The sequence below is a fragment of the Mustela nigripes genome, chromosome 17 (assembly GCF_022355385.1).
Source record: "Mustela nigripes isolate SB6536 chromosome 17, MUSNIG.SB6536, whole genome shotgun sequence".
Taxonomy (NCBI): Eukaryota; Metazoa; Chordata; class Mammalia; order Carnivora; family Mustelidae; genus Mustela; species Mustela nigripes.
The window spans coordinates 12,364,422-12,378,508 of NC_081573.1; the positions used below are offsets into that span (position 1 = coordinate 12,364,422).

The following is a 14,087-nucleotide window of genomic DNA, read 5'->3' on the forward strand; positions in this document are numbered from 1 at the left end:
AGAGAGAGAGAGGAGGAAGCAGGCTCCCTGCTGAGCAGAGAGCCCGATGTGGGACTCGATCCCAAGATCCTGAGATCATGACCTGAGCAGAAGGCATCGGCTTAACCCACTGAGCCACCCAGGCGCCCCATGGTTTACTATTTTAAGCACGCTGCTGAGATGGACTGCTGAGAAAAAAAGATTTCTTTCAAAATATTACTGTTCATTGACAAAGCACCTGGTCACTCGAGAACTCTGATGGCAATTTACAACATTAACGTTTTCATGCCTGTTAACACAACATCCATTCTGTAGCCCACGTAACCCGAATAATTTTGACTTTTTTTAAAGATTTATTTATTTGAGAGAAAGAGAGAGAGAAAGAGTGCACATGCACACACAAGCAGTTGGAGTAGAGGGAGAGGAGCTCGATCCCACAACCCCAACATCATGACCTGAGCCTAAACCAAGAGTCAGACACTTAACCAACTGCACCATCCAGGCACCCCAATTTTGACTTTCAGGTCTTATTATTTAAGAAATACAATTTGTTGGGGTGCCTAGGTGGCTCAGTGGGTTAAAGCGTCTGCCTGTGACTCAGGTCATGATCCCAGGGTCCTGGGATTGAGCCCCAAATCGGGCTCTCTGCTCGGTGGAGAGCCTGCTTTCCCCGCTCTCTCTCTGCCTACCTCTCTGCCTACTTGTGATCTCTGTCTGTCAAATAAACAAATAAGGGGCGCCTGGGTGGCTCAGTGGGTTAAAACCTCTGCTTTCGGCTCAGATCACGATCCCAGAGACCTGGGATCGAGCCCCACATTGGGCTCTCTGCTCAGCAGGGAGCCTGCTTCCCTTCCTCTCTCTCTGCCTGCCTCTCTGCCTGCCTGTGATCTCTGTCAAATAGATAAATAAAATCTTTAAAATAAATAAATAAATAAAAACTTAAAAAAAGAAAGAAATACAATTTGTTGAGAACAAGCCTTGCATCAGGCTCCACACATAGCCTCTCCCTCTGCTCAGCCTCTCCTTCTGCTCTCCACACCCCCTACATGCACACGTGCTCTCCCTCTCTCTCAAATAAATAAATCTTTTTTTTTTTTAAAGATTTATTTATTTGACAGAGAGAGATCACAAGCAGGCAGAGAGAGAGAGAGAAGGAAGCAGGCTCCTGGCTGAGCAGAGAGCCCGATGCAGGGCTCAATTCCAGGACTCTGGGATCATGACCTGAGCCAAAGGCAGCGGCTTAACCCACTGAGCCACCCAGGCGCCCCTCAAATAAATAAATCTTTTTTTTTTTTTTTAAGATTTTATTTATTTATTTGACAGAGAGAAATCACAAGTAGATGGACCAACGTGTATAATACAGTCAGTCCTTTCCTTCTTAGTACGTTGTTCTTTGGATGTCACCAGAAAGTAGCTCTGGCCTAAGGTAGGTAATCAACACAATTGCCAGGAGATGATCCCCTCCCAGAGTACCTGTATTTCTGGTACAGTGGCTCTCTAGCAAATGAGCCCAAACCTTCAGTAGTTCTAGTTTTGTTTTTTGTTTTTAAAGATTTTATTTATTTATTTGTCAGAAAGAAAGTGAGCGAGAGCAAGCACAGGCAGACAGAGTGGAAGGCAGAGACAGGCTCCCCGCTGAGCAGAGAGCCCGATGTGGGACTCGATCCCAGGACCCTGAGATCATGACCTGAGCCGAAGGCAGCGGCTTAACCCACTGAGCCACCCAGGCGCCCTCAAATAAATAAATCTTAACAACAATGAAAAAAGACAAAGAAAGAAACAAACAAACAATGTATAAGGCAAGGGGTATCATAGTGGTTTTTCTGATGGATCTGGTTAAAGTAAATCGAAACCTGGAAAGGATGCATCATCCCAGCTGCCATTCATGGGTGGCAGAGGTCAAAGTATCCACAGGAGTTTGGAAGTTGATGTCAACCCTCATGGATGACTTTGAAGGGTTCAAGACATCCCTAGAGAAATAACTGCAGATGTGATAGAAATAGCAAGAGAACTAGAATTGGAAGTGGAGCCTGCGGGCATCTGATGACTCGGCTGAACATCCAACTCTTGATTTCAGCTTAGATCATGGTCTCAGGGACCTGGGATTGAGCCCTGCACTGAGCAAGGAGTCTGCTTGTCCCTCTTCCTCCATTCCTCCTCCCACTTTTTTGCTCGCTCTCCCCAGATAAATAAAATCTTAAAAAAAAAAAAAAAGAAAAAAGAAAAGGGCCACCTGGGTGGTTCAGTGGGCTAAGCCTGTACCTTTGGCTCAGGCCATGGTCTCAGGGTCCTGGGATAGAGCCCTGCATTGGCCTCTCTGCTCAGCAGGAAGCCTGCTTCCCCCTCTCCCTCTGCCTGCCTCTCTGCCTACTTGTGATCTCTGTCAAATAAATAAATAATTTTTTTAAAAAAATGGAGCCTGATGATATGATTGAATTGCAACAAGTTCATGATAAGATTTTAATGGATATGGGGTGCCTGGGTGGCTCAGTGGGTTAAGCCGCTGCCTTCGGCTGAGGTCATGATCTCAGGGTCCTGGGATCGAGCCCCACATCGGGCTCTCTGCTCTGCGGGGAGCCTGCTTCCTCCTCTCTGCCTGCCTCTCTGCCTACTTGTGATCTCTGTCTGTCAAATAAATAAATAAAATCTTTAAAAAAAAAAAAGATTTTAATGGATATAAGACTGATGAATCACATACCTGTACCCCTAAAACAAATACATTATATGTAATTAATGGAATTTAAATTTTAAAAAAATTTTTTGAATGGATAAGAAGTCGCTTTGTATGGATGAGCAAGGAAAGTTTATTCAGATGGAATCTAAAATTTAAAAACATGTTTAAAAAACACTACTTATACTGGAGTTAAAAATTTTTAGAAATTCAAAAAGATGCAATCTACTACTCCTAGTGAAAATGCTATGAAGACTGCGGAAATGACAACAAAGAATTTAGACTATTACATAAACTTCACTGATAAAGGAGCAACAGGGTGTGAGAGGACTGACTACAATTCTGAAAGAAGTTCTACTGTGCGTAAAACGCCATAGAACAGCATCGACTGCTACAGAGAAATCACTCAGGAAAGGAAGAGTCAATCAATGCAGCAAGTTTCACTGTTGTCTTGCTTTAAGCAACTGCCACAGCTGCCCTAACCTTGCAGGCTGCCGTCCTGACCAGTCAGCAGCTGTTGATATCAAGGTAAGACCCTTCAGGAGCAAAGAAGATACTTCCTGGAATTTCAGATGACGGTAGCATTTTTCAGCAGTAAAAATTTCTTTTTAAAAGGATTTTATTTATTTATTTGACAGAGAGAAACACAGTGAGAGAGGAAACACAAGCCGGGGGAGTGGGAGAGAGAGAAGCAGGCTTTCCGAGAAGCAGAGAGCCCAACACGGGGCTCAATCCCAGAAACCTGGGATTATGACCTGAGCTGAAGGCAGATACTTAACGGTCTGAGCCAGGTGCTCCAGCAGTAAAATATTTTTAAATGTACATTTCTTTTTCTAGATGTAATGCTCTGGGACACACTTAGTAAACTATAGTACAAGCAGGAACACTGGGTGGTTCAGTCAGTTAAGAGTCCGACTCTTGGGGCGCCTGGGTGGCTCAGTTGTTAAGCATCTGCCTTTGGCTCAGGCCATGATCCCCAGGTCCTGAGAATGAGCTCGGCAATGGGCTCCCTGCTCAGCGGGGAGTCTGCTTCTCCCTCCCCCGCCCTGCCGCTCATGCGCTCTCTCTGAAATAAATAAATATTTTAAAAATTTAAAAAATAAGATTGAAAAGTTATGAAGATGTAACCTACAGCATGATGGTTGCAGTTAATGATCCTGTATACGTGAAATCTACTAAGAGTAAATTTAAGCATTTCTACAAAAAAAATAATGTAATTTTACAAGGTGGTGATATTTAATGAACTTCAAGTTGTGGAAATTATATTATAATGTATACATGTAACAAATCATCACACTGCGCACTTAATTTTTTTAATATGTATATTTTTAAATATTTTACATAATTATTTGATAGAAAGAGAGCACAAGTGGAGGATGAAAGAGGGACAAGCCGACTTCATAGTGTGTGGAGCCAGACTTGGGGCTTAAATTTCAAAACCCTGAGATCAGACCTGAGCCGAAACCAAAAGTCGGATGCTCAACTGACTGAGCCACCCAGGCACCCCCTGTGCACTTTTATATAATTTTCTATCTCCAGAAAGCTGGGGATGTGTGTGTGTGTGGAGAAAATGCACCTAAACTACAAACCTTGCAGGAATTGTGTTGAAAAGCAGCCTGTGGTTCAGGTAAGTAGTGACTATGACAATGCATGCAAAGCTGACATAAGCAACACAAGGAACTGTCGGCTAAGAGAAAAGATCCAAAACTGGAAAACAGATTCTGGGGGCGCCTGGGTGGCTCAGTGGGTTAAGCCGCTGCCTTCGGCTCAGGTCATGATCTCAGGGTCCTGGGATCGAGTCCCGCATCGGGCTCTCTGCTCGGCAGGGAGCCTGCTTCCCTCTCTTTCTCTCTCTGCCTGCCTCTCCATCTACTTGTGATTTCTCTCTGTCAAATAAATAAATAAAATCTTTAAAAAAAAAAAAAAAAAAAAAAAAACAGATTCTGGCTCAGTCAGTAGAGCACACAATTCTTGACATGTGGGTTACAAGTTCAAGCCCTGAGGGTACAGAGCTTACTTTAAAAACAAACAAACAAACAAATGCTAGGATACAGAAGTGACATGGATCTGTGCACAATGACCAAAACAAAGGCCAAGCATGGCGGAATCCATGAAGCTCACTAAAGATCTACTAACCTTGAACCCTTTCTAAGAGGGTTCAGTATAGCAGGTGTTGAGGCTGTGGGGGAGAGAAGACAGCAGTGCAAATAAACCAGCCCTATCAACACAGCAATTATCCAGAAAGCTGAGAAGCAAGCAATGCCCACGGTCCACATGTGAGAGACACTGCGAGATGGTGGGCAGGGAAGGAACAGAGCCTACTTCAGGCCACTGGGGAGGGGGAGGGCCTTACCCAGTGAGGATACAAGTGTAAAGTTCTCCAGCATCACATCGTGGTACACGCATCTCTGAGCCTCATCAAGAAGCCTCCACTCCTCCCAGGAGAAGTACACAGCAATGTCCTCAAAGGTCACACTATCCTGTTATGATGGGGACAGATGAAACCATGAACATCCTGAGGTCCCACAGTCCATCTCACCACACATGTATCCCACACTCACCCTCTTTCAGAGCTTCAGAAACACCAGGCCTAGGTGCCACTAACGCCCACCCTATCTTCGGCTTCTCTTTATTCAGTGCGTTCTGCCCTCAGCGACATCAGGCAGAAGGAACAGGGAGGTCATCCAAATTCCTCCTGGCGTGGAGGGTCCCTACTGTCCATTCCCCCAAGGTCTCTATTTTGAGACTCCCAAGACACAATGAAATGCGGGCTCATGCTCTGCCCTTCGGCTCCAACAGTGAGGCCCTTGGCTCACACTTCCTCTTGTTGTGCACATTGTTCTGTTAACTGTACCTCTCTCACATCTTCAGTCCCCTCAGCTGCACTCCCATAGCTCTACTTTGGCCAAAGCCCTGGATTCTGCTTTGAAGGGCTCCTCTGTACCTCCAATCCTTGCTTTGATACTAGCCAGAGGTACATACAAATTACAAATGCCCATGGCCCACTTCCACTTCTGGGATGCACGTGCTGTCCCCTCAGCAGTCCCAAATCCCGACCCTCCACTCAACCTGCCCTAAAACCCCAGTCCTTAGAGTCTCCCTCCCTTAGAGTCTCCCTTAGGCGTAAGGCCTCTTACAAATGACTACATTTACCCCAGATCTTATCTACCAAGACCAAAACGCCCCAGACCCCATCAAAACTCACAAGGGACGCCTGGGTGGCTCAGTTGGTTAAGCAGCTGCCTTCGACTCAGGTCATGATCCCAGCGTCCTGGGATCGAGTCCCGTATCAGGCTCCTTGCTCGGCAGGGAGCCTGCTTCTCCCTCTGACTCTGCCTGCCTCTCTGTCTGCCTGTGCTCACTTGCTCTCTCTCCCTCTATCCCTGACAAATAAATAAATAAAATCTTTAAAAAAAAAAAAAAACTCACAATAAAATTCTGGTAAATCCATACAGTAGTGAATTAGCAGGAGCCCTACCCTCGGTTTCATCTTCCTTCAATTACTCTCTTGCCTCTGAAGCCATCTTGCACCTGCACATCCCATGGAAGCTTTAGCCACCTACCAGATCATCCTCTCTCCCTCACCATTGGCACCATCACTTCTCTCCCTCCTCTGGGTTCATCATTCTTAGCATGCACCCTAGTCTTTCCAACCTGCAAACAGCATTACCACTGTAACCTACACTGCACTTTCTAAATGTGATCCACAATCCCATCCTGGTCCTCACAATAGCCACCACTTTTTAAAGTCTGCCCCAGACCTATCCACCATCAAGACTGAACACTGTAGGGGCGCCTGGGTGGCTCAGTGGGTTAAAGCCTCTGCCTTCGGCCCAGGTAATGATCCCAGGGTCCTGGGATCGAGCCCCGCATCGGGCTCTCTGCTCAGCAGGGAGCCTGCTTCCTCCTCTCTCTCCGCCTGCTTCTCTGCCTACTTATGATCTCTGTCTGTCAAATAAATAAATAAAATCTTAAAAAAAAAAAAAAAAAAGACTGAACACCGTAGACACCACCAAAGCTCACCATAAAATTCCAGTGAAACTTCAGTAGTGAATAAGCAGGAGCCTGGCTTCAGTGTCATCTTGTCTCAGTTACTCCCCTGCCTCCACAGCCATCTCATGTCCACTCACCCCATGGAAGCCTTGATCACCTACCAGACCATTCTCTCTCTCCCATATGGTTACCATGATCACTTCCCTCCTTCATCAGCAACACTGATCAGGTGTACAGCAAGACACTTACTGCTCATCTTGCACCCTCCTCTAGCTGACCAGCCAAGGCATTGTCATGATGACCCACATTCCTCAATCTAAATGCAACCCACAGCTCCACCTGGTCCACATAACAGTCACCACTTTTGGATGTCTTCACCCAAACCTCCTTCCAAGATGCCCAGACCTGTAAGTCCAGATATGCATTTGCTATCTCCACTCACAATTCTCTGAAACATCTCAGACTCTTAAGAGGACCAAACAAAACTCCTCATAGTCCCAGAGAAAATTAACCTACCATCAATTACCCCTCCCAGTTGATGGAACTTCCATCCCTTCAGCTTCGAGGACCAAAATCCCTGGGGTCATCCTGGACTCTTCCCTTTCTCTCCTCTGAACTACAACATCAAAAAATCCACCCCTCTTAAAAAAAAAAATGCACAGGGAGTCCACCTCTATGGTCACCACTCTGGTTCATCAATCTGGATCACAGCAGCTGCCTCCTCCTGGGCTCCCTGCCTCCTCCCTTACCTCCACAGTCTGTTATCCATTCCGTAATGCATAATGGACCCCATTAAGACTTAGATAAGACCACCACCCCCCTGATCCAAACCTCTCATGACCTACCTAAAAGATGCCCAAATTCTCAACAGCCACATTAGAGACCTGATTCTTGACCCTCAGCTCTTTGATCCCAGCAGGGAGAATGAAAACAGGTTCAAGCATTTGCACACCTATTTATATTGGCTGACAACAACAGGAACACATGCACATACCCCTTGGCCTGCACTCAGGACCCTGGGCTTGGGGTATGCTCAGGGTGCCCACACCCAGCAGCTGGAAAAATAGGAAGGGAAGAGCCTCAAGACACCACAGTCCTGGACACCATACTGGCGATGTCAAGACCAGAGGACTGAGGCAACCTCTCTTGACTTGTATAGGTTCTTAAGTGCTTTCACATCCTTCACAGCTTGCGACTGAGGGGAGGACACCAGGGCTGGGCTCCACGACACGAGGCCTCCCCTGCATCTCGCCCAGCCCTGGAACCAGTGACCTCGGGCTAACTAATCTCTGTGCCTCAGTCCTCAATGCTCCTCCCACCAGCTCTGCGACCTCAGACAAGAACTCCACTCTCAGGGCTGCCTCGTCATCACCCCCATTCCAGCCTGTGCTCCCTTGTGCAGCTTCTGGAAAGCCGCTAACACCCTAACACAGACTGCATCCCTCCTCTGCTCATGACCCTCCAGGGCCCTAGGAGCGAAGGTACCGCACCGCGGCACGCCAGTCCAGGGGTCTTCGCCTCACGCTCTCCATCCCCTCGTCCCCTGAGGGCAGAATCCTCCTGCCTCAGGCCCCCTGAAGCCCCCGCCCCAGCCGGCCCCTCAGCCCGGAGCCCGCTCCCGCACGCAGCCCGCCGGCGCTCACACACGCGCCCCCGCCCACCGGGCCCTGGGCCGCAGGGCCGCGAGCAGGCGCCCCGCGCTCGGGCCTTTGGAGTCTCGGTTGGGGAGGGCCCGGGGGACGAGCGCTTACCTGAGCCGGGTCCCTGGGCGCGACCGCCGCCATCGGACTCTATGGGCGGAGTGGACACGTGGACCGGCGGTCCCCCTCCCGGCCCCCGCGAGGGGCAGTCCGGGCGGTGTCGCCAGCCGCGGACCCGCCTCTCTGCCGTGGGGACAACGACTTCTGCGCCTTGACAGTTCCGTCACTTCGGTCCCGCCCCGGCACGCCCGAGAGCAGCAAAATGGCCGCCACAAGGAGGAGGCCGGAAGTCCCGCCCCCATGAGGCGTATTCCCGCGGAAGTTCTTCCACTGGCTGAAATCCGCGCAGGACTTTCTGGGTACTGTAGTTGGAGCCCCCCAGCGGCCAAAGCAAGGGTTTTTCTCCTGCCTGACCAATCAGAGCTTTGGCCGTGCGGCCTCTTGAGGGATGCTGCACGCCTAGGGGCGAGGGGAGGGGATTTGCGCTTTGTGAACTGCAGTGACAAGGCTTCACTTCATATCTGTAAGTCAGCCTGCTCCCAGAGGCTAATACTGTTACTGAAATGCTCTGAAATCCACCGATCTGAATGGCCCTATCATTCCACAGAGTCATTCGGACATAAAATGGTCCACAGAGGAATTTTGTTATTCCTCTGAAAGACATGTAAATTGATGCATTTGTCAGTTTTGTGCGTTCTCTTATGATTGGCCAGGCACAAGGGGAAAACTTTACACGGGGGCCCTGACTGGGAATAAAGAAGATGTTAGGCCGCCCTTAAGCTGGTGAACAAGCAGGATCTCTGTCTCTGGCTCCCACAGAAAATCTGTGCCTTGCCTGTAGCATTAGTGATTGTGTCCTGCCCATTTTTATCCCTATATTTCTCACTCGATATTCTAAAGTACACTTGGTGAGGGAACAGAAGGCAAACTAAGGACGAGTCAGAAGCTGACACCCCCCTTCCCATGAGATATCCTTGGCATTTCCTCAGACACTCCCAGATATCCTAAAGCAAAGGAAAGGGAAGGAAAAACAGTTAACTTAGATCACAATCCTGCAAGACCCGAGTGTCCCTCAGTTTACAAAAGTCTTAGCAATTTACATTTCTATCAATAACCCAGCTTCCAGAAGGAAATGTAGATAAGGTTAAGGTCCTTATAACCTGCAGCCCATTGACAGATACTTGGAAGCAGACAGAGTGTAATGTTCCTCCAGGAAGCTCCCAACTATCTTCATGTTAATACCTTGCTAGAGAGAAAAACGATCTTAACTTGACTATGGCAAGGATTCTGGTATCCTGTGAATCTTCTTTAACGTATGAAAAATCCTTGAGACCTTCCTTTTCCTTACCTCCTTCAACCTCATAGTATATAAGCAGCCACCCCTCACAACACCCCCCCCCCCCCCGGCACAGCAGCTCTTTCTGCCCCCATGCTTTAATAAAGCCACCATTTTGTACCAAAGACATCTCAAGAATTCCTTCCTGGTTGTCAGCTCTGGACCTCACCCCACTGAACCTCACCTACATTCCAAAACCCAATACACTCAATTCTATTGAGAAGATTGACATCTATCTCAAACAAAGACCAACCTTAATGCTATCTTAGTTTGGGTCACTGGCTATAACTTTCACAGTTGCAGAAGTCTGCAGAACGTCTGAACGCCCAGATAATATTTTTTTAATTTTTAAAGACTTTATTTATTTACAGACAGAGTTCACAAGTAGGCAGAGAGGCAGGCAGAGGCGGCGGGGGGGGGGGAGCAGACTCCCCGCTGAGCAGAGAGCCCGACATGAGGCTGGATCCCAGGACCCTGAGATCATGACCCGAGCCAAAGGCAGAGGTTTTAACCCACTGAGCCACCCAGGCACCTCTGAACTTCCAGATAAAGGGGCATCTCAACCCTAGGTTCCCATGTCCTTGCTGGTAAGTGATTATCATTTATCAGTGATTGCAGGTACAGTTCTGAATGGAGAATTAAGATTATTTTAGGGGCGCCTGGGTGGCTCAGTTGGTTAAGCATCTGCCTTGTTCATCAGAGCCCTGCCTCAGGCTCCCTGCGCAGCAGGGAGTCTGCTTCTCCCTCTGCTTTCCCCCCCGCAATCCCCCATGCACTCTCACTCACCATCTTGCTATCAAATAAATAAAATCTTAGGGAAAAAAAAAAAGAACACAGGTAGGTAATTGGAAAGAAAATTACTAAATTATCTAATAAATAGTCCCATAATCCCACAAGACTGCCCCTTACTTTAGATGCCAACTGCAAGTTCAGGTTGTTACTTGTGCTTCTGACCAACAGGCTATAAATCAGAAGTTCCCAAGACTGGGTGCCTGGGTGGCTCAGTGGGTTAAGCCTCTGCCTTCAGTTCAGGTCATGATCTCAGGGTCCTAGTATGGAGTCCCTCATTGGGCTCTCTGCTCAGCGGAGAGCCTGCTTACCTCTCTCTCTTTGCTTGCCTCTCTCCCTACTTGTGATTTCTCTCTGTGTGTCAAATAAACAAATAAAATCTTAAAAAAAAAAAAAAAGTTCCCAAGACTCCCTCCTTAATTTGCCAGAGCAGCTCACAGAACTCTTAGAATAGGGCACCTGGGTGGCTCAGTGGGTTAAGCCGCTGCCTTCGGCTCAGGTCATGATCTCAGGGTCCTGGGATCGAGTCCTGCATCGGGCTCTCTGCTTGGCAGGGAGCCTGCTTCCTCCTCTCTCTCTCTCTGCCTGCCTCTCTGCCTACTTGTGATCTCTCTCTGTCAAATAAATAAATAAAATCTTAAAAAAAAAAAAAAGAACTCTTAGAACATTTATTTACTAGAGCACAAGTTTATTATAAAAGGATATAACCCAGGAATAGATGCACAGGGCAAGGTATGTGGGCAGGGGAATGGAACTTCCATGCTCCCTCTGAGTATGCCATTCTCCCCACATCTCCATGCGTTCACCAATTTGGAACCAACTCCTTCCTTTTGGATTTTTTTTTTTTTTAAAGATTTTATTTATTTATTTGACAGAGAGAGATCACAAGTAGGCAGAGAGGCAGGCAGAGAGAGAGAGGGAAGCAGGCTCCCCGCGGAGCAGAGAGCCCGATGCGGGACTCGATCCCAGGACCCTGAGATCATGACCTGAGCCAAAGGCAGCGGCCCAATCCACTGAGCCACCCAGGCACCCTCCTTTTGGATTTTTATGGAAGCTTCATTACATAAGTTTGGCTTTGGTGCCCACCACAATGTCCCCGGAGGACAGCATCATTCTGGCCCTACCCTGCCCTGTGGACCTCTCCCCAAGATTGTGCCAACACTTGGGCCCAGAACTGTTCTGGTACCAAATGTGGGTCATCAGGCTCTAGAGGGAGAAGTGTGAACTCTCCCTCTGAGCAGGCTTAGAGGACACTGCTTTTGGACTTGAAAGCTGGGATTCAGTGGCCCATGGCACCTGTGTGCACCTTTCCTTTGACATGATAGTGAGAGTTTCCACCTCTGTGATGAGAGGTAACAAGAGAGCTTAGCATGAAGTTTCAGATCAACTCTTGCCCAAGGACGGCCCCTAAAAGGACTCATCCATTTGTATTTTATATAGTTTTATAGTTTACTGTGATAGGACAGTAAGTCAGACCCTGTTACTCTGAAGTTATACCCTGCAAATGTGTATGTAGGAAATAAAGGGGATACTGAGAGATTTAAAGCCTGACTTTCAGGACCAGGCTTCTTGTTTGGACTTTGCAAACCAGAGCTAAGTTTTGGCTTCTAACAGAAGTGGAAATGAAATAGGAACCTCCAAACTGAATCCCTCCCAGTTTTTTAAAAAGCTGACTTATATCTCCATAGCAATTTCTGAATTTATGGTGTCCCCTTAACTATATCTCTTCATACTTTGAGCCTTGTTGTGTAAAAGTGGGTTAGCATAAGTACAGCCATCTTAGCTTGGGCAGCCATCTCAGGCCCAAGGACTGAACTCTCCCCTACTTTACTTTAGTTCCAGGGACTCCCACCCTGCTTTAGTTCCAAGAAAGTACTTTACCCTGCAACACCCTGGCAACAGCTAATCAGCTCAAACCATCAGGGTGGCTGGGTGGTTGCGCCACGGGGACCAGATGTTAGAAAAGAGCTTATCTTACTAAACCACCAGGGGGGCACAAGCCAAAAGTATGTATGGTTTCTGAAGTGATGGAAAATTACTGTGAGTTGGATGTTTTTAAAAAATGCTATATAAACCGGGACGCCTGGGTGGCTCAGTTGGTTGGACGACTGCCTTCGGCTCAGGTCATGATCCCAGAGTCCCGGGATCGAGTCCCGCATCGGGCTCCCAGCTCCACGGGGAGTCCGCTTCTCCCTCTGACCTTCTCCTTGCTCATGCTTTCTCTCACTGTCTCTCTCTCAAATAAATAAATAAAATCTTTAAAAAAAAAAAAAAGATGCAAATTTAAAAAAAAAAATGCTATATAAACCTTTGGTTTTGAGTGCTTGGGGTCCTTGCTGAAACCCGCTGTGCCGGGCAGATACTTGGACCCCAGCTAGCTGGAAATAAACCTTGCTGTGTGACTTGCATTATCGAGAGTGTTCTCTGTCTAATTGAGTGGTGGTTGACTCCATACCCTAACAGTTGTCTATGTATTTGGTGAAGAGAGCACATTACATGAGAGCTGTGCTAGTCTACCAGGACCGCAGTAACACTGTAACGTAAGTACCATAGACTGGTTGGCTTAAACAACAAAAATGTACTTTCTCACAGTTCTGGATGCTGGAAGTTGAAGATGAAGGTGTCAACAGGTTTGGTGGTACACGGTCTGTCTCCTTGCCTTGTGGATGGGCCACCTAGCTGTGTCCTCACATGTCCTCTTCCCCCTGGTGAGCACAGTGTTGGTGTCTATTCCTCTTAAAAGGAAGCCAGTTCGGGGCACCTGGGTGGCTCAGTGGGTTAAGCCTCTACCTTCGGCTCAGGTCATGATCGCAGGGGCCTGGGATCGAGTCCCGAATTGGGCTCTCTGCTCAGCAGGGAGCCTGCTTCTCCTCATCTCTCTCTCTGTCAGTCTCTCTGCCTATTTGTGATCTCTCTCTCTGTCAAAGAAATAAATAAAATCTTAAAAAAAAAAAAAAAGGAAGCCAGTTCTAATAGTGTAGGACCCCATCCTAATGACCTCATTAAACCTTAATTACCTCTTTAAAAGCCTAGCTCTTAATATAGTCACTTGGGGGTTATGGTTTCAACATTGGAGGAGGTATTATATTAATGTTTTAGTGGTAATAAAAGGCAAAGGAGTTATTTAAGTTAGATGATAAATGGCAAAGACTATTCAACTATTCAAAAGTATCTCCCAGATGCCAATGGCTCACAATAACTTCTAAAAGTGACTTTTAGAGAAACATAATTTCCAAAAGGTGATTTAGTGATATTTACTTACAGTATTTAATTGTAAAAGCATTATTTCCAAGAACTACTTAAAACAAAAAGAAATATTAAAAGGTGCTAAATGTAGAGTTTAGTAAAATACATTTATTTCCATTGAAGCATTTTATATTATGAGCAATGCTGATTGCTGATCCAGCCTGACTAAAATGTCACAGACATATCATCTGGCTTAAGAAAAGTTCTGATAGGGGTGCCTGGGTGGCTCAGTGGGTTAAAGCCTCTGCCTTCGGCTCAGATCATGGTCCCAGTGTCCTGGGATCGAGCCCCGCATCGGGCTCTCTGCTCAGCAGGGAGCCTGCTTCCTCCTCTCTGCCTGCCTCTCTGCCTGCTTGTGATCTCTGTCTGTCAA

At 47.2% G+C, this 14,087-nt stretch overlaps 1 protein-coding gene across 2 annotated transcripts in view; it reads right to left on the bottom strand.

Moving 5' to 3' along the window:
- LOC132005103 (zinc finger protein 585A-like) overlaps positions 1–8,901 on the bottom strand; it is a 32,696-nt gene extending 23,795 nt beyond the window's left edge. Inside the window, exons 1-2 of one of the 2 annotated variants that reach the window (XM_059381873.1) lie at positions 8,395–8,888; positions 5,004–5,130 (exon numbers count right to left, since the gene is read on the bottom strand). In XM_059381873.1, coding sequence (XP_059237856.1) covers positions 5,004–5,130; positions 8,395–8,427 — 160 coding nt within the window. In that variant the 5' untranslated portion in view covers positions 8,428–8,888. Of the gene's footprint in view, positions 1–5,003; positions 5,131–8,394 lie in introns of both variants that reach the window. The other variant, XM_059381871.1, reaches the window with a different exon arrangement.
- Between the last annotated feature and the right edge of the window lie 5,186 nt (positions 8,902–14,087).